General features: G+C 45.2%; 1 protein-coding gene across 2 annotated transcripts in view; it reads left to right on the forward strand.

The window, feature by feature from the left end:
* F13B (coagulation factor XIII B chain) overlaps nucleotides 1-22902 on the forward strand; it is a 125067-nt gene that overhangs the window by 87923 nt on the left and 14242 nt on the right. For both annotated transcript variants that reach the window (XM_077452705.1, XM_077452706.1), the window contains exons 6-10: nucleotides 3218-3397; nucleotides 4393-4578; nucleotides 12647-12829; nucleotides 14265-14462; nucleotides 14551-14730. In XM_077452705.1, the coding sequence (XP_077308831.1) occupies nucleotides 3218-3397; nucleotides 4393-4578; nucleotides 12647-12829; nucleotides 14265-14462; nucleotides 14551-14730 (927 nt within the window). The remainder of the gene's footprint in view (nucleotides 1-3217; nucleotides 3398-4392; nucleotides 4579-12646; nucleotides 12830-14264; nucleotides 14463-14550; nucleotides 14731-22902) is intronic.

Here is a 22902-nt window from a genome sequence, read left to right on the forward strand (position 1 = left end):
CACGGTAGTGCGCCCGCAAGCACTCCACATCATGCGAGGGAGCTCACATGAAGTTGTGGAGTCCTTGCAGGAGGGAGCTGAGACAGCTGGCGAGGGACCCCAGAAGACCAGGTTCGGGCCACTCTGTGCAAAACGAACTGCACAGTGGTGGCAAGTATAACATGTTTGTTATTTAACCACTTCCCGACCGCCGCGCGACGATGTACGTCGACAGAATGGCACGGGCAGGCATATGGGCGTACCTGTACGTCCCTGCCTTCCCGCGGGTCGGGGGCCCGATCGGTGCCTGCGGCGGTCGGTATTCGTTCGCGAGCGATCCGGGATGAGGGGGCGGCCATTCATTCATGGCCACCCCCTCGCGATCGCTCCCGATGAATAGAAATCCTTCGTGACATCACTTCCTCTCCTGTAATGTAAACACAGGAGAGGAAGTGATGTAATCTCTCCTCCGTGTCGGTATTTTTCATTCCGACACCGAGGAGAGAGGATCGGTGAGTTGCACCAACACGACACTTCACAGTAGAACATGCCAGGCACACTCACACCCCCCCCGATCACCCCCCCCAATTACCCCTGCCCCCCAGTCACAGTGACACCAATGTCATTTTTTTTTTTGCATTGGTGTCATTTGTGACTGTAATAACTGTTAGGGCAGTTAGGGTTAGCCCCCTTTAGTTCTAATGTACCCCCCTAACCCCCCCAATAAAGGTTTAACCCCGTGATCACCCCCCGTCGCCAGTGTCACTAAGGCTGGGTTCACATTGCAGCGGTTTATGAGAACGGATGTGATTGGCACCGCACTGCAGTGCAAATCACATCCGATCTCTGTGCGATTCGAGTTCAGCCATACAGATAGTATGGCTGAATTCGTGTCGCACCCGGCGCAAACTCGCACGGGACCCTTTTTTTGGTCCGCAGCAGAATCGGATCGCATGGGTGTTCACACCATGCGATCTGAGTTTGCAGATCGCACTGCGATATGCGAACTGATCTGGGGGTGTCATTAACATTTCACTGACACTCCCAGCAGTTCGCATAGGGCAGTGTGAACTGCCGCCGGGAGGCATGCGATGCGGGAACCCGCCGCGGATTCGTGGCGTTCCCGCATCGCTCCAGTGTGAACCCAGCCTAATAAGCGATCGTTTTTCTGATCGCTGTATTAGTGTCACAGGTGACGCTAGTTAGGCAGGTAGGTATTTAGGTTCGCCGCAGCTTTTTATAGCGCCAGGGACCCCCATATACTACCGCATAAAGCCCCCTGATTGCCCCCTAGTTAACCCTTTCACCAGTGATCACCATATAACTGTTACAGGTGACGCTGGTTGGTTAGTTATTTTTTTATAGTTTCAGGGCACCCGCCATTTATTACCTAGTCTCACTAGTGTACCCCTAAATTTAGGGGTGTCTACTTTCCAAAATGGGGTCATTTGGGGGGGGTTTGTGCCATCTTGGCATTTTATGGCCTTCAAAACTGGATACTAGGAAAGCCTGAAGGCGGTGCTTGGTTTTCGGGGCCCCGTACGCGGCTAGGCTCCCAAAAAGTCCCACATATGTGGTATCCCCGTACTCAGGAGAAGCAGCAGAATTTATTTTGGGGTGTCATTTCACATATGCCCATGGCATGCGTGAGCAATATATCATTTAGTGACAACTTTGTGAAAAAAAAAAAAAAGTTTGTAATTTTCCCGCAACTTGTGGCAAAATATAAAATATTCCATGGACTCAACATGCCTCTCAGCAAATAGCTTGGGGTGTCTACTTTCTAAAATGGGGTCATTTGTGGGGGTTTTGTGCCATCTTGGCATTTTATGGCCTTCAAAACTGTAATAGGTAGTGAGGAGTGAAGTCAAATATTTACGCCCTTAGAAAACCTGAAGGCGGTTCTTGGTTTTCGGGGCCCCGTACACGGCTAGGCTCCCAAAAAATCCCACACATGTGGTATCCCCGTACTCAGGAGAAGCAGCAGAATTTATTTTGGGGTGTCATTTCACATATGCCCATAGCATGTGTGAGCAATATATCATTTAGTGACAACTTTGTGAAAAAAAAATAAAAAAAAATTAAAGTTTGTAATTTTCCCGCAACTTGTGGCAAAATATAAAATATTTCATGGACTCAACATGCCTCTCAGCAAATAGCTTGGGGTGTCTACTTTCTAAAATGGGGTCATTTGTGGGGGTTTTGTGCCATCTTGGCATTTTATGGCCTTCAAAACTGTAATAGGTAGTGAGAAGTGAAATCAAAAATTTACGCCCTTAGAAAGCCTGAAGGCGGTGCTTGGTTTTCGGGGCCCCGTACGCGGCTAGGCTCCCAAAAAGTCCCACATATGTGGTATCCCCGTACTCAGGAGAAGCAGCAGAATTTATTTTGGGGTGTCATTTCACATATGCCCATAGCACGTGTGAGCAATATATCATTTAGTGACAACTTTGTGTAAAAAAAAAAAATAATTTTTTTTTTGTCATTATTCAATCGCTTGAGGCAAAAAAATAAAATATTCAATGGGCTCAACATGCCACTTATCAATTTCCTTAGGGGGTCTACTTTCCAAAATGGGGTCATTTGGGGGGGGTTTGTACTGCCCTGCCATTTTAGCACCTCAAGAAATGAGATAGGCAGTCGTAAACTAAAAGCTGCGTAAATTCCAGAAAACGTACCTTAGTTTGTAGATGTGACAACTTTTGCGCAAACCAATAAATATACAATTATTTACTTATTTTTTACCAAAGACGTGGCTGAATACATTTTGGCCTAAATGTATGACTAAAATTGAGTTTATTGGATTTTTCTAATAACAAAAAGTAGAAAATATCATTTTTTTTCAAAATTTGCGCTCTTTTTACGTTTATATCGCAAAAAATAAAAATCGCAGACGCAATCAAATACCATCAAAAGAAAGCTCTATTTGTGGGAAGAAAAGGACGCAAATTTTGTTTGGGTACAACATTGCATGACCGCGCAATTACCAGTTAAAGCAGTGCAGTGCCAAATTGTAAAAAGACCTCTGGTCATTTACCAGCAAAATGGTCCGGTCTGAAAGTGGTTAAAAAAAAAAAAAATAATAATTCCTTTACAACCCCTTTAAGTGCAAAAGAAATAAAAAATTTTTTTTGCTGGTACATGATTGAAAAGTGAACAGTCTCTATTTCTTTAGTAAATCCACCAGAGAATGCTGTTACTGATAATGTTTAATGAGAACATGGTCTGCTTACAACAGAAAGAAGGAACAGATGCCCACCACCACCCAGACCAGCCCATAGCATCCTGCTTAACAACTCAGCCTTACACCACACTGGAGACATTGTACATTATGAATGTGATGACAATTACAAGCTTATTGGCTCTGAGCAAATCCATTGTGAGTATGGTCAGTGGACAACTCCACCTACTTGTATTGGTGAGTAATCAACTACCACTGGGATTACGTTAAAAGACATTATGAACTTAGATGGAATTCTGTTTCGAATACAGATCAGCCCCTACCTCTTCTTCATCTTGTGTTCACAGACAGAAGTCAATAACTAAAAGTAATGCCGTGTACACACGACCGGACTTTTTGACAGCAAAGGTCCGACGAGTCCATCAGACAATTCAATCTTGTGTGGGCTCCATCGGACCTTTGCTTGCCAAAAATCCAGTGGACTTTAGAAATAGAACATGTTTTAAATTTTTCAACCGGAATTCCACCGCACCGAGAAATCCGTTTGTGTGTATGCTAGTCCAATGGACAAAAACCGACGCTAGGGCAGCTATTGGCTACTGGCTATGAACTTCCTTATTCTAGTCCAGTCGTACGTCATCACGTTTGAATCCGTCTGACTTTGGTGTGATTGTGTGTGGCCAAGTCCGTTCATTCGGAAAGTCTGTCGGAACTCCGCCGAAAGTCCGTCGGAAAGACCGTTGGACCTAGCCCCTCAAAGTCCGGTCGTGTGTACGCGGCATAAGTCTGTCTCCCACCAACACAAACTTTCCTTGTGATAGCCTAAAAAAAAACATACCCAATACAAATTTACTGCACAGCCTAACTAGTCCTAAGCACAGTTTACTTCTCTGCAGTGCATACTACTAAAGCCCCATACACACTATCAGTTTTTCTGCTGAGTTTTTCCTTCAGGTTTACCAAAACCATGTAGTGCAAGGGCCTGCCTGATTGCATACAAATTGAAACGCCTAAGGTTTGACTTCATATTATATGGTTTTGGTAAATCTGAAGGAAAAACTCAGCAGAAAAACTGATAGTGTGTATGGGGCTTTAGTCCTTTTATAACATGCTGGAGTAAACACTCTCTGACCGTGGCCAGGCCAGACAGTGAGTCTTAAGATCAATTATATTTTTTAAAGCTGAATACGAGAAAAAAGGTTGTGTATTGTTCTCCGTTTTTTTTTTTCCAGAACTCAAAGAAAAGATACAATGTGGAAAACCTCCACCAACAGATAATGGAACAGCTATTATAGAAAGAGAGATTTACTACAGTGGTGATTCTATATTTTACAAATGTGTTGATGGATATGAAATACAAGGATCTAATAAAATCATATGTAGGAAGGGCAAATGGACAGAGCCTCCTAAATGCAAGGGTAAGTCAATCCTAGAGCAGACACGTAACTAGAAATGAATGTACCTCAAAACTAAAAATGTGCGCACCACCCACCCCCTACCATAATACATATAGATTTACATTTTAGCTTTTAGGTCTCTTGTACATGGATGCTTGAGCCCAAGCAACATAAATTCAAGTGGATTTACTCCACCTGGAAAGCCCAGTTGCTGTGTACATTCACCCATAGACATTAATAGCTGTGTGTGTCGGTACTTGGTCATATGCCTGTGGTCATGAAAACCACAGCGTACATTTCAAAACATGTAAAGAAAAACATGTAATTTTTACATACGCTTGTATGCTGTACTCGTGTCCCACTCACTCCATAAAGAACATAAAATATCCCTCTGGCTTCATCAAGATCTGCAGAAATGAAAACATTAAACTGCATGGCTACTGGAATCATCAAATTATTTTCATTTCTCATGAATTTGGCCTGGGTAAATTAGTATACACTAGGCTCCCATGACTCTGGTAGGGACGAAATGTCTCTGGTGTTGTGACAATTTCAGTCCTTGTACATTCATCCCAACAGTTGTTGTAAAGCCAAAACTATAACCTTATGGCTTGTTCTATAGCATGCTAAAACATCTCTACAAAGAACTTTTAGTGCATCCGGAAAGTATTCACAGCGCTTCACTTTTTCTACATTTTGTTATGTTACAGCCTTATTCCAAAATGAATTACATAAATGATTTTCCTCAAAATTCTACAAACAATACCACAAGAGGACAACGTGAAAGAAGGTTGTTTGAAATCTTTGCAAATTTATAAAAAATAAAAAAATTAGGAAAAATTCACATGTACATAAGTATTCACAGCCTTTGCCATGACACTTAAAATTGTGCTAAGGTGCATCCTGTTTCCATTGATCATCCTTGAGATGTTTCTACAACTTGATTGGAGTCCACCTGTGGTAAATTCAGTGGATTGGACATGATTTGGAAAGGCACACACCTGTCTATATAAGGTCCCACAGTTAACAGTGCATGTCAGAGCACAAATCAAGCAATGAAGTCAAAGGTCTGTAGACCTCCAAGACAGGATTGTATCGAGGCACAGATCTGCAGAAGGGTACAGAAAAATTCCTGCAGCAGTGAAGGTCCCAATGAGCACAGTGGCCTCCATAATCCATAAATGAAAAAAGAAGTTTGGAACCACCAGAACTCTTCCTAGAGCGGGCCACCCGGCCAAACTGAGTGATCAGGGGAGAAGGGCCTTAGTCAGGGAGGTGACCAAGCACCCGATGGTCACACTGACAGAGCTCCAGCATTTCTCTGTGGAGAGAGGAGAACCTTTCAGAAGAACAGCCATTTCTGCAGCACCCCACCAATCAGGGCTGTATGTTAGACTGCCCAGACAGAATCCACTCCTCAGTAAAAAGGCCCATGACAGCCCATCTGGAGATTTCCAAAAAGCACCTGACCATGAGAAACAAAATTTTCTAATCTGATGAAACAAAGATTGAACTCTTTGGCCTGAATGACAAGCGTCATGTTTGGAGGAAACCAGGCAACACTCATCACCTGGCCAATACCATCCATACAGTGAAGCATGATTGTGGCAGCATCATGCTGTAGGGATGTTTTTCAGAAGCAGGATCTGGGAGACTAGTCATGATCAAAGGAAAGATGACTGCAGCAATGTACAGAGACATTTGCTCCAGAGCAATCTGTACCTCAGATGGGGGTGAAAGTTTTTCTTTCAACAGGACAACGACCCTAAGCACACAGCTACAAGATAACAAAGAAGTGGCTATGGGACAACTATGTGAATGTTTTTGAGTGGCCCAGACTTGAACTTAAGGTAAGGGTGGCATAATGGTGTGTAAGGGTGGTGTAGTGGGTAGCACTCTCGCCTAGCAGTAACAGTGGTTCGAATTCCAACCACGACACTACCTGCCTGGAGTTTGCATGTTCTCCCTGTGCCTGCGTGGGTTTCCTCTGGGTACTCTGGTTTCCTCCCACACTCCAAAGACATGCTGGTAGGATAATTGGTTTCTGTCCAAAATTGGCCCTAGTATATGAATGTGAGTTGGGGACCTTGGATTGTGGGCTCCTTGGGGGTGGGGACTGATGTGATTGTGTGATGTATGTGTGGAGCGCTGCATAAATTAACTGTGCTATATGGGTACCTTGAATAAATAAGGATAATTGTGGACATGCACCCACACTCACTCAGGTTGAACTAGATGGACTGGTGTCTTTATTCAACCTTACTAACTATGTAACTATGTAACCTGATTGAACATCTCTGGAGGGATCTGAAAATGGCTGTGTAATGACGCTCCCCATCCAACCTGATGGAGCTTGAGTGGTCCAGAAAAGAATGGGAGAAACTGCTTAAAAATAGGTGTGCCAAGCTTGTAACATCATACTCAAAAATACTTGAGGCTGTAATTGGTGTCAAACGTGCTTCAATAAAGTATTGAGCAAAGGCTGTGAATACTTGCGTACATGTGATTTTTTACGTTGTGAATACTTCCGTACATGTGATTTGCAAAGATTTGAAACAAGCTTCTTTCATGTTGTCATTATGGGGTATTGTTTGTAGAATTTTGGGGAAAATAATGAATTTAATCCATTTTGGAATAAGGCTGTAACAACAAAATGTGGAAAAGGTGAAGCGCTGTGAATACTTTCCAGATGCACTGTATTTTATTTATATTATGGTTTAACTGATATGTATTGCTTACCGGTTTAGTTTAGTTTTTTTGGATACCCAAAGAAAGCTGTGACATGAGAAAAACCGGAGTTAGACTAAAGCCACGTACACACGGGTGGACTGTCTGGCCAACTTAGTCCGTCGAAACACATTTCAGCGTACAGTCCGCTCGTGTGTGGGCTTCAGCGGACTTTTTCAGCGTGCAGTCTGGCGGACTAAGTATTTCAGAATTTCCGTAATATTGTCCGTCGTACTTTGGTTTCAGCGGACAATCCGCTCGTGAGTAGGCTAGTTCGACGGACTAAGTATGGCGCATGCTCAGAAAGGATTTACACGGCGAAAGGTTGCATTGCTGTGTATTGAACTTCCTATTTCTAGTCCCGTCGTACGTGCTGTACACGTCATCGCGCAAACTTTCGACGAACTGTTTGTGCATCCGTGTGTGGTCAAGTCCGTTCATTCGAAAGTAGGACGGACTGTCCGTCGGATTGTCTGACGGACTAAGTTGGCCATACAGTCCGCCCGTGTGTACGCGGCTTTACAGATAACTCTTTTTCTAGGAGTCTTCCAGGACAGCCTCTGAGATATAGGGCTCCCCCCTCCGGGACAGGAACCACGTCTACCCAATTAGATTAAAAAGATGGTCCTCCAGGCCCTCTTCACTTTAACCCAAGTACCACCGGAAGGCTCTGAAAAACATAACACACTAACAACAACGTCAGTAGGTATCTCCAACACCAGTCAATCTAAAACAACACTGGGTGGGAAACCAGGCTATCCTGGAAGACTCTTAGAAAAAGAGTTACCGGTAAGTCTAACTCCAGTTTTCGCCTTTCATCTTCCAGGACAGCCTCTGAGATAAGCAAGGAACTTACCTTGTCAGGGCGGGACCACTGCTCCGTCCAAAAGTCTGTTCTCTATCAGACAATAAATCCAGACGGTAATGCCTTGCAAACAGAGTAGCTGGACCATGTTGCTGCCTTGCAGATGTCCTCCGGAGAAGCGCCAGCCCTCTCTGCCCACAAAACAGAAACTGCCCTGGTAGAATGTGCCTTTACTAAGGGTGCTTGCTTCCCCTCTAACTTGTAAGCCATCACAATCGCCAATCTTATCCATCTGGTGATGGAAGATTTGGAAGCCTTATACCCTTTGTGACCCGCTGCAAAATTAACAAAAAGAGAATCCGACTTCCTGAAGTCCTTAGTGGCTTCTAAAAAAAAAGTAAAAGACTTCTCTTAACATCTAATAAACTCAAAGATCTGTTTCTGAGGAAGAAAAAAACATTGGTAAGACAATGTCCTGTGTTCTATGAAATCTGGACACTACTTTAGGGAGAAAACTAGGGTCGGTCTTAAGTACGACCCTGTCCTCCAAAATACACAAAAATGGCTCCCTAATCGAGAGAGCCTGTAGATCACTCACCCTTCTGACTGAAGTGATCGCTACCAAAAATACAATTTTAAGCACAACCCATTTTAGAGTTGCCTCTTCCATGGGTTCAAAGGGACCTCTGGTAAGAGACCTGAGGACCAAGGATAGGTCCCAGGTGGGACAGGTCCTTATCCTTACTGGCCTGGATCTTGCCAGAGCTTTGAAAAAGATCTTAACAAACCGATTCTGCTGGAGTGAGGTCTGGAGGAAAACACTTAAGGGAACGGTCTGTACCTTTAAAGTACTGATAGAAAGACCCAGCTCTACACCTGCCTGAAGGAAATTCAGGCTGGCAAACCAAGGTCTCCTTGGCCAAAATTGTGTCACTAAGAGGTTCGTTGACTGTAAAAAAACTTCTGCAGAACCTCCGCTATCAACCTTACTGGAGGGAAGGCGTAACAGAGACTGAATTGCCAAGGGCTGGCAAAGGCGTCTATCCCCCTGGCCTGATCCTGCGGATGAATGTAAAAGAATTGCGCCACTGTTTTGTTGCCTTTCCAGGCAAAGAGGTCTATCTCCGGCTGGCCTCAGCACAACGCAATCTCCTCGAATACCTCCTTGTTGAGAGACCACTAGTCCTGACTTAAATGCGGACGGCTGAGGAAATCCACCAGGGAATTCTGAGAGCCCTTCAGATGAATGGCTGATATTGAGGACAGGCTTATCTCTGCCCAACAAAAAATCCTGTTTGCTATAGATTGCAGAGCAGGGCTTCTGGTCCCCCCCCTGCTTGTTCAGGTAAGCTACTGCTGCTGCATTGAACCTGAAGATCCTGTCCCCTTATCTGGGACTGGAAAGCCTCTATCGCTCTCAAAATCGCAAGAAGCTCCCTCTGATTCGAGGATCATCTGCTTCTACTGGCGAGCAGGCCCCCTGAGCTAAAGCACCCTCCAGGTGGGCACCCCAGCCAAACGCGCTGGCGTCGGTTGTAACCACTATGGCAGCCGGTCGGGTCCAGGACAGACCTTTGTTGAGGTTGTGCTGAGCCTGCCACCACCACAGCGACCTCTTGACTCTGGAAGACAGGGGCATAAACTGATCCAGGTTCTGCTTCCTGCCATCCCAGTAATCTAGCATGAGACCCTGCAAAGGGCGCTGATGATGCATTGCCCACGCTACTGCTGGAAAACAAGACGTCATCAGACCCTGAACACTCATGACCTCTCTGATCCGGGCTTCCCTACAGGATTGAAGCTGGACTATAGCCTGCTCTACCTTTCGGATCTTTTCTCCAGGGAGAAACACCCTCATCTCCACTGACGAGATCCTGTACCCCAAATACAACATCTCCTGTCCCGGGGTCAGCTGGGATTTTTCCTGGTTGATTAGCCACCCGAGTGAGAGAAGGCAACCCAGCGCCTCCTGCAAATCTCTCTCTAGCTGCTGGGACGTTTGGGCTACAAACAGGAGATCGTCCAGGTATGGGATCACCGTTATAGCCTTGAGCCTTAACGGGGCTAGAACCTCTGCCAGAACCTTTGTGAAAATTCTTGGTGAAGCCAATAGCCTGAAAGGTAGTGCTCGAAAATTGGAAGTGTGCAACCTCTACGTTTATCTGGACTGCCATGTGATGCATAATGGACATTAATTGGGACTTTTAACGAAGCTATGGCCTGGTAAGGTCATGTGTTTCCATCCCACAGGACTTTAAATGAAACCATGGCCTGGTAAGGTCATGCGTTTCCATCCCTATTGTATTCAAAAAAAGGGGGGAACAAGGGGGACATTGGGACTTTACATGAAGTATGTGGTAGCAAGAGAGTACAAGGTGAACTAATAGGAATTTTATTAATCATTGCAGTTGGATTTACAAGAGATAAATACAATGATAAACAAAGTAATAAACAATACATGATAATGGTAATAGTGATAATAATAGTACAACATGATAATAACATGAATATCACAAAGTATCATAATAAAACTCAAAAGTTCACTGCAGGAGGATTGAATAAAAGCATATGTAGCATAATGCCTGCAGGACCAAGGTCTTTGTGCACCAATTAGGGTAATGTATAGTAACGTCAGAATCTGAATGTATTCAAAAGAAGCACGGCATATGATAGCTCTACGCACGTTTCGTGGCCTTTGTACCACTCATCAGGAGCAGAGCTCGTGTTCAATCTATAATAAAGAGTAATATGATATATATATATATATATATATATATATGTATATATGGACTGCCAATCTGAGGAACTTCTGGAAATCCTGATGAATCGGGATGTGCAAATAAGCATCCCTGAGGTCTACTGTGGCCATGTGGCAACACGGAAACAGGAAATTGGTTATGGAAAAGATCGACTCCATCCGGAATGTATTTCACAAACTTGTCCAGGGTGGAGATTCAGGATCAACCTGAATTTTCCTGAAGGCTTCCTTACGACAAAAACTGGGGCACCTGCACCAGTACCCTTTGAATTACCAAGTCTCCCAACAACAGACCCAGGGTCTCCGCCTTTTCTCGGTCTCTTGGTAACCTGAAAATTTGGGGGGGGAACTGAAAAACTCCAACCTATAACTGTTCTCTATGATGTCCCATATGAACCATATGAACATACTTGAGGTTGAAGCTAACTATTGTGGGAGGAACTTCCCCAGCCTTCCTCCCACTGGGACACAGGAGTCACTGGTGCTTTGGGGTGGATTGAGGAGGATTAAATAAGATTCCTCCTCTGCCCCGCCCCTTGTGACCTGACCAATGCTTCTTGGGGCGAACCTCCCTCTCTTGTTGGGTCTGCTGCCTGGGACCTCGAAAAAAGCATTTTCCCTCAATCTTCTTTTTCTTTTCTGGGAAAGCTTTTTTCCTGTCCTGAGTGCATTCCAGCGCCTCCTGGAGGCCTGGACCAAACAAGTGGTCACCAGAAAAAGGTAACCCGCACAGCTTAAGCTTTGAGGCCACGTTGCCTGTCCAGGCTTTTAGCCATACTGCCCTTCTGGCTGCATTGACCAATGCTGCTGACCTAGCCGCTAATTTAACCGACTCTGCAGAGGCATCTGCTAAAAACCCTACTGCCTTGAACAGTAACGGAAACGACTTCAACAATTGTTGTCTAGAAATGCCTGTCAAAATATGAGACTGTAACTGGGTAAGCCAACACTCTAGATTACTGGCCATGCAAGTAGCTGCAAGGGCTGGTTTGAGCCCAATTGATGAGGCATCCCAGGCCCTTTTAAGCAGCATGTCCCCCCTCTTGTCCATAGGATCTCTGAGCGATCCCATGTCATCAAAGGCCAAATCTTTCTTCTTAGAGACCTTGGCTAATGGAGCGTCAAGTTTGGGGACCTCGTCACTTCCGGCTGCTGGGACGCAGGCGCCCCACCCTCACGCCGATCGCTGTACTCAGAACCTCACCAGCATGGATAGTCGAGCGTCTCCTGCCCGCCATCTGCCGGTCCCAGGTCCTTTAGTGGGGAATGGTAGGCGGAACCTGCAGCACATCGGGGCCCTGCTCTCACCGAGGAAACAAGGCAGCGGTGCTTCTCTAGCGACCCTACTCTCCCCAAACAGGACCGAGGGGTGCTACAGGCAGAAGACCAGTCCAAGCCAGGTGCTCTCCCAGGACACCCCGAGATAAGGAGCTCCTCTTAGGTTCCTATGTGCTCCCTCCCATCCAGCAGGAAACGCAAAACCTGAAGAGAGCCTGGAGGACCACCTTTTTAATCTAATTGGGTAGACGTGTTTCCTGTCCCGGAGAGAGGAGCCCTATATCTCAGAGGCTGTCCTGGAAGACGAAAGGAGAAAGAGGGAATATAGAACTTGCAACTGCCTCTATGCACAGGTACTGTTATATGGGGTAGCAAAAGGAACAGCATAGGTCACTTTAATGTTCAGCAGACATTCATGTATATAGTTTACCTAGCCATTTCATATCAGTGGAAGTTCCAACTAGTCCATTTCAATCACAATTCTAATGTGGCTGATTTCTCTATTTTTCTATATATGCCAGCCAATAATGAAGACTGTGGAAGCGCACCAAAAATAAGCCAGGGTGAGCTTACCCGTGCTGCACTGGCCAGGTATCCCAGCGGTTCTTCTGTGGAATACCGCTGTCACAGCTACCACTTAATGGAAGGAACCAAAACTGTATACTGTACACGTGGAACCTGGTCACAACTGCCTAAATGCTTGGGTAGGTAAGAAGAGTAAACTGTGTGTACATGTATCATTAATGTGATTCAATTTTAAATGTCACAGTAGAATCTGATTTTATTTTACACAGTAATCCCATTTAAATGTTCTATATTCTGAACTTTTCTAATACTTGAATAGATGTACTTTATCAAATACAAAATTAAATAGTTGTAAATTCAATTTGTTTTAGTAATATTTGTGTGCTTTGCAGTATCCCTTTTGTTATTGTTATTGTATAGTAATTACTATCCACACATTTTGTATATGTGATTTGGTTCAAGATATGCGACTAGTTCCTGTAAATAGTTAGTGAGCCAGGCAATTTGTTATAAAAGAGAAGTAGGAGTGCCACACCAATAGATCAAAGTCCAACGGTTTTATTTAATTGAATTGAATTTAAATAAAATACAGAAAGATGTAGACAGATAAACAATTGAGCCAAATGTTTCAAAGCACATGCATATAACGGTTTAAAAATCTACTTAGGATAAAATAAGTAATGGGTGATAATAAAAATATACATATTATATATGTGTGTAGTTAAAATTTTCCTATTTCTCTTATATTTTTTGGTTAATGCCCAAAGCTCCCCCAAAGGCTGTTCCATGTTTGTGAGATTTCTACCCAGTCTGTAAAACAAAAAATGCATTTTGGGAGCTTTAGATTGCCCCTTTCAGCAGGGCTAAAAGTATCCAAATGTATAGAAAAATGTGCACAGATATAAATCAATTATAAAAATTCAAAGATATAAATAATAACCCTAGCACTAACAGCGTTAACAAAATAACTAGGAGTATTTAGTGCAATGCATGACATTTATAGGACAATCAAAATCACGCACACAAACATCAATCAATATGTGACAAAGTCCAAAAAAAGTGATACATTTGGTGCTCTGTGACCCCTCAGAATCATAGGGAAGCCTCAAAACCCGAATACCATCACTGGAAGACACCTTGTGCACAAGTACTCCCCATTGGTAATGCACTCACAGCAAAATGGTCCGGGGCTGAAGTGGTTAATATATATGCCAGATGATAACAGTTATAAATGAAAAGGCAGCAACCAAATTGCCATAGCTTTACATCGACCAAAAGGGCTGTTCACAGCAAGTCCCAGAGTGCAAGCTTTCACTTTGGGAGAGGGAGCAAAGATATTCCACCTGACCGAAACAGTCGATCTATGCGGCCAGAAGGTGACCCGGAGAGACACTGCTGTTATAGTTACAGATGTGACAATGGAGTGACTTCATTATTTGTATTCTTCTACATTGTCATAATAAAGCACTGAGATCTTTCATATTTTCTTTTTTTTTGGCAGAAGTATATGTATTTTTAAATATATCTTTGTCTTTCCTTTGCAAAAACTATTTTTCTCTCTATATTGCATTCCAAACTGAGATATGCACTAATAAAGTTAGCTTCTCTTTACAGAGCCATGTACAGTATCAGTGCTGCATATGAAAGAAAGAAATGTGGCTCTTCAGTGGAGTTTTGAGATCAATACAAAATTCTTACATGGTGATATGGTGGAATTTAAATGCATGGAGGGATTTGACACATCAACACATTCTGAACTAAAAGGGTTGTGTCAAAATGGTCACATTTTATATCCAAGTTGCAGTATAAAAGGTAAAAAACAAAACAAAAAACATAAGTTTTACTCTCCACGCATTGTGATTTGACTTGCATTATCAACACATGACCTTTTCTTTTTCAGGTACACTGAAATCATGTGGCACTCCTCCTGTTGTGATGCATAGCACAGTTAACTCATCACAGAAAGCATATTTGTCAGGATCTGTGGTTGTTTACCAGTGCTCAGAGCATTACTACTTGAATGGAAAAAGCATGGTGCGCTGCTCCAATGGACTATGGGAAGATCCACCCACCTGCATTGGTAAGATGAATCTGTCACATCCTTCAGTATTGTACAGAATATTTCAGGCAAAATGTATGTTTATAAAGTACCATATCACAGATCTCACTTGAAAACAGGACTGTTTTTTTTTTTAAATTAATATAGAAAATTCGGGACAATGTACTATTAAATATCTCATACATCCACACACCACAGTCATGTAATATGTTTATAGGCAATAAAGCACTATTACAGTATACAGAACAGGCACACTACATAATGCAGAACAAAACAAATGATTAAAAATAACAATGGAAAGCAACAAACCAACGCCTGAGTGCACAGGTTTTGATTCATTAACCACTTGCCGCCCGCCCTATAGGCAATTGACGGCTGCAAAGTGGTTGCATAATCCTGACCGGACGTCATATGACGTGATCAGGATTATGAGCCACTGCGCGCCCCCAGGGGCGCGCATCGCGGCGATCGTTGTTGCGGGGTGTCAGTCTGACACCTGGCAACTACGATCTCGGTAAAGAGTCTCCGATGGAGACTCTTTACCACGTGATCAGCCGTGTCCAATCACGGCTGATCACAGTGTAAATGGGAAGAGCCGGTGATCGGCTTTCCCTCACTCGCGTCTGTCAGACGCAAGTAGAGGAGAGCCGATCGGCTGCTCCTCTGACAGGGGGGGTCTGTGCTGATCGATTATCAGCACAGCCCCCCCGAGGATGCCCACACTGGACCACCAGGGACGCCACCAGACCACCAGGGAAAAGGTAATCCTCCCTAGACCACCAGGGATGCCAGTCAGCACAATGGGTGCCAATCAGTGCCCATAATAGATGCCAATCAGTGCCCACAATGGGCATCACTGATTGGCATGCATTATTGTTTGGCCCTGATTGGCATCCATTACTATAGTATAACACCAATGCCGCCTATGAGTGCCCACCTGTGCCGCCTATGAGTGCCCACCTGTGCCGCCTATCAGTGCCCACCTGTGCCGCCTATCAGTGCTCACCTGTGCCGCCTATCAGTGCCCACCTGTGCCGCCTATCCATGCCCATCTGTGCCGCCTATCCATGCCCATCTGTGCCCATCTGTGCCGCCCATCTGTGCCGCCCATCCGTGCCAGCTATCAGTGCCAATTTGTGCCACCTATCAGTGTCCGTCTGTGTCGCCCATCCGTGTCGCCCATCCGTGTCGCCCATCAGTGCCGCCTATCAGTGCCACTTCATTGGTGCCACATTGGTGCCCATCAGTGCCGCCTTATCAGTGCCCATCAGTGTAGCCCCATCAGTGAAGGAGAAAATTTACTTATTTACAAAGTTTTGAAACTGAAACAAAAAAAAACATTTTTTTTTTCAAAATTTTCGGTATTTTTTTATTTGTAGCGCAAAAAATAAAAACCGTAGAGGTGATCAAATACCAGCAAAAGAAAGCTCTATTTGTGGGAAAAAAATGATAAAAATTTCATTTGGGTACAGTGTAGCATGACCGCGCAATTGTCATTCAAAGTGCGACAGCGCTGAAAGCTCAAAATTGGGCTGGGCAGGAAGGTGTTTAAGTGCCCTGTATTGAAGTGGTTAATCTAGTTTTGTTGTTTAGTTCAATTCGGTTGATTCGGTCAGTTCGTATTCAGAATTCTTATTTGTAATTTTCAAATTTTCTTTGAATTTACTGATGATTTTTTCAATTCGAAATGTTCAAATCAATACATTTTCGAATCAGTCGAAACAAAAATGTTATATTCTTTTCAATTTGAATGCAGCAAAGTGAACAAACAAAAGAAAAATCTTCATCAGATGATTACAATGACTCTTTAAATCACCTTTGGCTTAACCAAAAACAGCATTATTTCGAAATGGTACTCTAATAGCACACACAGACTTTGATTTCCAGCAATATGTGTACAGTTAGAATTCGACTGGAGTTCAATGTAAAATTCGATTTGAGTTTCAGTCCGAATTTCTAAAACTCAAACGAATTTCGTTACATTATTCGGAGCATTCGGTAAAATTAGATTATATTGTAATTCAGGTATTCGGATATATACGGATAACATTAACAAGGGGACCCCCAGATCCTGGCCTCCCCCCAAGTGAAATGGTAACAGGGTACAAATGTAACCCTACCATTTCACAAAAAAAGTGTGAAAATTGTAAAAATTGCATGACACGGCTTGGAGACAAGTCCTTTATTAAAAAATAAAACTGTCCCACAAAGTCTTCTTCTTCTCTTGCTCCACTGACAGACCGAAAAAGAAAAAAAAAACGCAACCGACCCGCCTCCATGGGAGGCTCCCACCGTATGGCGCGTCTATGCTTTGACTGCTCTTTTATAACTGAGAGTGGGGCCACACAGTGATGTCACCGGGTGACCCCGCCCCCTCTGACAAACAGAAGATCTCTGACATGTCCTTAGGCAGAACAGGGAATCGCCTTGTTTACATAGGCAGTTCTCCGTTCTGCCTCTGTACACAGCAAATGCGCGTCACCAGCGGACATCGAGTCCGCGGGCGTGCACCCGCTATCTTCCTTGCACGGACCGACCTACAGGTATATCTGCGTTAGCTGGTCAGCAAGTGGTTACATGGAAAGTTTTATTTTTGCAAAAGAAGCACATAAATGCTATATTGGTAGATGGGGAGCTGGAATTTTAAAAAACAAATTTTAATTTGGCGCAGGGTTCCCCTTAATATCCATACCAGACCTGAAGGGCTTGGTATGGAATTTGGGGGACCCCCACACAATTTTTTTAAATTAAATTTTGGTTTGTGGTTCCCCATTTAATATTCATACCAGATCTAAAAGGCCTGGCAATGGACTGTGGGGGAATCCCATGCTGTTTTTTTCAATGACTTTTATGTGTATTGCCGGGACCGACAATTCATTATAGCCGCGGGTACTTTTAAATGACTTTTTTTCCTTTAGAAATGTCATTTTGTGCAGGGACTATTGTAAACACGGGAAACATGTGCCACTTTACAGGCATACTATAGACACCCCCCAGGTACGAAATTTAAAGAAATATTTCACTTTTCTTGTTTCACTTTAAGCATTATTAAAATCACTGCTCCCAAAAAAAGTCCGCTTTTAAAACTTTTTTTTGCATTTATACATTTCCCCTGGGGCAGGATCCAGGTCCCCAAACACTTTTTATAACAATTCCATGCATGTAAGCCTTTAAAATTAGCACTTTTGATTTCACCCATAGACTTTTAAAGAGTGTTCCGCAGCTTTCGAATTTGCCACAAACATCCAATATTGTTTGTTATTCGGCGAACAGGGGAACACCCGATGTTCAAGTTGAACTTACGTTCGGCTCGAACATTGGGCTCATCCCTACTTGGTGGGATTGCTCAGTAGCAAAACATTTCTTGAAAGATGTATTTCAACACTGTTTGAAATCCCTTTCAATCCTGATCCTACAATAGCACTTTTATACCTAAAACCAGCCACTCTCTCCTACCGCCAATTCCAACTCCTTTTATAGATCACTACAGCCACAAAACAAACAATTGCCAAAGCTTGGAAATCCCCGTCCTTAAAGAGGAAGTAAACCCTGATGAGTTTACGTCCTCTTTCATTCCCTGCAAAGGCAAAGCATAATGGACTACTATGCATCGCATAGTAGCCCATTATGTGTCACTTACCTGACACAGGAGCCAGCGAAGTCGCCACTGTCCCCTGTAGTCCGCCGCATCCATCTTGTTGGTGGGGTCTCGCAGCTCCGCCGCTGTCATTCGGTGAAGCCGCGATGACGTCACTCCCGCGCATGCGCACGGGAGCCGAACGCACGGCAGCTCCGTCGCTGAGAATGCCGCGCTCAGTGCGCCTGCGTGCCGCTGTCTACGGCGCATGCGCCGTAGACAGCGGTGCCCGTTTTTAGGCAAATATCTCCTAAACCATATAGGTTTAGGAGATATTGCTTGGACCTACAGGTAAGCCTTAATCTAGGCTTACCTGTAGGTCAAAGTGGTTTGTAAGGGTTTACAACCACTTTAATGATTGCTGAAACTAAAAATAGAGTCATCAAGCAATGATCTATGCCAAAACAGAGGCTATAACTTAAAATAAAATATCCAACTTTGAGACTATATCCCTGGGTGACTCACTTTTTGCCTTCCAATTTTGATGCTTCCTTACTAAGACCTTGGTAATCTCGATTTATACTTCCATTCTCTGCATTCATGGTATGTGTTTATTACCATGTACTACCCCGGGGACCCCTACCACTTATTTCTTTCTTCCCTAGCTATTTTTTCTCCTACCTAAGATTACACATTTTACATTTTAAATGTAAACAAGGCGATTCCCTGTTCTGCGTAATGACATGTCAGATCTTCTGTTCCCAGTGATCTCTGTCATGTCCCAATGAGCCCAACCCCCACAGTTAGAACACACCCAGGAAACACACTTAACCCCTTGATTGCCCCCTAATGTTAACCCCCTGCCAGTGTCATTTTTACACTAATCAGTGCATTTTAATAGCACTGATCAATGTAATAATGTCACTGGTCCCCAAAAACTATAATTTGGGGTCACATTTCTCTGCCGCAATATCAGTCTGGCTAAAAATTGCAGATCGTCACCATTACCACTAAAAAGAATAATAATAAAAAAAAAGTCCATAAATCTATCCCGTAGTTTGTCGACACAATAACTTTTGCGCAAACCAATCAATATATGCCTAGTGTGATTATTTTTTTACCAAGAATTAATAACCGTGTTTTTTGGATACGTATTATTTAAAATTGTTGGTCTTTTTTGTTTATAGCGCAAAAATAAAAAACGCAGAGGTGATCAAATACGACAGGGATGTCAATTTTGTTTGGGCACAATGTCGCACGACTTCACAGTTGTCAGTTAAAGCGACGCAGTGCTGTATCGCAAAAAATGGCCTGGTCATTAAGGGGGCAAATCCTTCCAGGGTGAAGTGGTTAATCTACACACGCTTACCTCACTGTCCTCATGGCTGTTTAAAAAAACCTTATCCATTACTTCTGCCTTACTTCCTGGTCAGACTTTAGGTCACGACACAGAAGGACTTGACCATCTGAGGGTAGATGATGCAGGGTGTGTGCTAATGAGATCAGCTGGTCAAAAAATACTGCTGAAACTGGATTCTGAATCTCGCTTAAAGCCAACCAGGCTAAATTTTTGTTTACATGTAAAAAATCTGTATTAAAAAAACCATGTAGAACCCCCAAACATTATATATATATATTTTTTTTTTCAACAACACGGTTGGTTTTATTGAGAAGACATCACAGAACAATATATATACAGACATCACAACAGGCTTGCACATTACAGAAGTCACCAAAGACTAATACAACGTAGCTAGAGGACCAATGAAGCAGAGAGTACCAAGAAGGGGCCTGTAGCTGGGTACATAATTGCCACAATAATGAAAGGGAAAAATAAGAGAAGAGGGGGGAGGAAGGGAAGGGAGGGGGGGAGGAAGGGAAGGGAGGGGGGGGAGGAAGGGAAGGGAGGGGGGGAGGAGAGAAGGGCAGGGGGGGAGGAGAGAAGGGCAGGGGGGGCAGCGCCCCTATCTTCAATACATCACGTTTTCAGAACTGTTCCACCCAAGGTAACCATACTCGGTCAAACTTTTGCGGGCACCCTCTAACCAGGTAGGTCAGTTTATATAGGGGGAGGACAACATTAACCGCTGCATCCCACGACTCCACCGTGGGGGGCGAAGACGATATCCAGTGCCGAAGAATTTCCCTCCTGGCGTAAAACACCAGGAGTGAAAGCAACAGCTTGCCGTACCGTGATCGCTGTTCATCATCCTGAATCCCTAGAAGGGCAAATTCGGGTGTCATAGGCACTTCCAACTGCAGCCGATTGTTAATACATTCAAAAACGGCCCACCAGAACCTTACAATACGGGGGCATTCCCAGAACATATGTAGGAAAGTACCATTAGGGTAGTGACACCTGGGGCACTCCGGGGACCTATGGGGATAGATTCTGTGCAGCCTCTGCGGCGTAAAGTACACTCGGTGCAAAAATTTCGTATGGATCAGCCGGTCTCTAGAGGAGATCAGCAACCGGGACCCATCTTCAAAACACTCCTCCCAAGCTTGCCTGTCCAAACTGGGGATGTCCGCATGCCACTTGTCCCAGAGGGTGTTCATCCTAGGAGAGTCAAAGCGCAACAGGACCTGGTACAGTGTGGTAAGAGTCTTTTTAAGGGATTCTTGCGCCAGGGTGTCCTCAACTAGGTCTGCCCGCAGCACAATAGGTCTAGGAAACTGAGCCCTGGCCGCATGCCTCAGCTGATAGTATCTGAAAAGCATAGCCCCAGGAAGCCCCGATCTCTCCACCAGAATTCTAAAGGGAAGGAAGGATCCCTCGTCGTAGATATCCCAAAGGGTCCGAATGCCATAGCGGGCCCACAACTGCGGGTCTGGTATCGTCTGGAAGTGAGGAACACCTGGGTTGCCCCACAACGGGACAAAGGGCAAATACTGGTCCTCCTGAAGGAATCGCTTTCTGGCCACCGCCCACACCCGTAAGGTTGTTTTGGTAGGGGACGGAAGAGACCGATACGCCCTGGGGCCCCTGTACACCAGATTCCCGAGCTCTCGCAAAGGAACCAAGAACCGCCGCCTCGAGGCCCACTGCCGCATTGGTCCTAGATTGCTCAAACCACCATCTCACCGAAACTAAAATCGCTGCCCAATAGTAGATTTGCAGATTTGGCATAGCCAGACCCCCACACCGAACTGGCAGCTGCAGGGTAGTTCTGGCTAGTCTAGGGGAACGGCCATTCCATAGAAAAGTGCTCATGTGTCCCTCCAGCTCTCTAAAAAACGAATCAGGGAGCCACACCGGGCAATTGCGGAACAGATATAGAAACCGCGGGAGGAACATCTTGAGGATGTTAATCCGTCCCAGTAGGGATAGAGGTAACTCCCTCCATTGGGTGCAATGTTCCCTAAGTTTCCCCACCAGGGGCTGAAGATTGAGACGATGGAACGCCCGAAGCTCCCTCGTGATCACCACCCCCAGATATCTAAACTCCTCCACCCAAATCAGAGGGGTCGGTGACTGCGACGCACGTGCCTGAGGATCTAGCGGGAAGAGGACAGATTTAGTCCAGTTAATTTGGATTCCCGAGTATTTGCCAAATACAGTTGTCACGTACCTGGTTGGAGAGCCCAAGCGTGCAGGGAGCGGCGCCTCGTAAGCCCCGGCTCGAGAGCCCCTGGAGATGGGAACAGGGATTCAGGAGTCCGGAGGGCACAAGTGCCAGACTGGTCAGCTGGTAGAAAAGACCGGAGCAGATGGTGGACCGGAGCAGAGGGTGCAACCAGCACAGGATGCTGGACAGGAACCGCTGGACGGCTGGCACAGGTGAACAGGCAGGAGCTGCGGAAGTAGTAGTCAGAGCAGGTCCGTAGGCAGACTGGCAGAAGTAGTCAGGGACGAGCTGGGTCGGCAACAATCGGGCAGCAGAGGTACAAGGCAGAAGGCAGAAGCGTGGTCAATCAGGCAAAGGGTCGGAGGCAGGCGGCAAACAGGCAAAGTCCAGGAACAGGCCGGGTACAGAATCAGAAACACACACACAGGAACAGACAGCTGGAGTCACGGGAAAGCTGCAGACGGGACAGCACAGAGGAGCAGGAGCAGGTCCCTTAAGTAGGCAACTGGGCGCCAAGAACGGTCGCACGGTACGTCTACATATCCCCGCGGGTGACCGTGCTCCCGTTCGTGACCCCGCGTGCCCGCGTACGCCCGTTCGGCTCGTCGCGCACCCGCGTGCGCCCGCTCGTGTCAACGTGCACCCGCGTGCGCCTGTTGGGGACTATGTGCACTCGCGTGCGTTCGTTAGCGCCAACCCGCGTCCGAAGGCACCGACGATCCCCTTGTACCGGGAACCTGCGGGTAAGTCTTACTTGGGTGACCGGGGTGGTGGAACGACCGTGACAACAGTGAAGATGTTTAGAGCTGCTTGCAATGAGGCCCCTGCGTCTTGTAGATATAGCAGGGCATCATCCGCATACAGCGAGATTTTCTCCTCCAGAGGGCCCACCTGAAGCCCCTTCACCGCAGCCGACCCCCTAATCAGAATCGCCAATGGCTCAAGGGCCAATGCGAAAAGGCTGGGTGACAACGGGCACCCTTGCCTGGTGCCCCTCTGGAGGAGAAAAAACTCGGAAAGGGTGTCATTAGTGCGGATTCGGGCCCT

This window comes from Lithobates pipiens, unplaced genomic scaffold (genome assembly GCF_037356315.1).
Source record: "Lithobates pipiens isolate NorthernLeopardFrog02 unplaced genomic scaffold, aLitPip1_a1.2 Scaffold_23, whole genome shotgun sequence".
In the NCBI taxonomy this organism is placed as follows: Eukaryota; Metazoa; Chordata; class Amphibia; order Anura; family Ranidae; genus Lithobates; species Lithobates pipiens.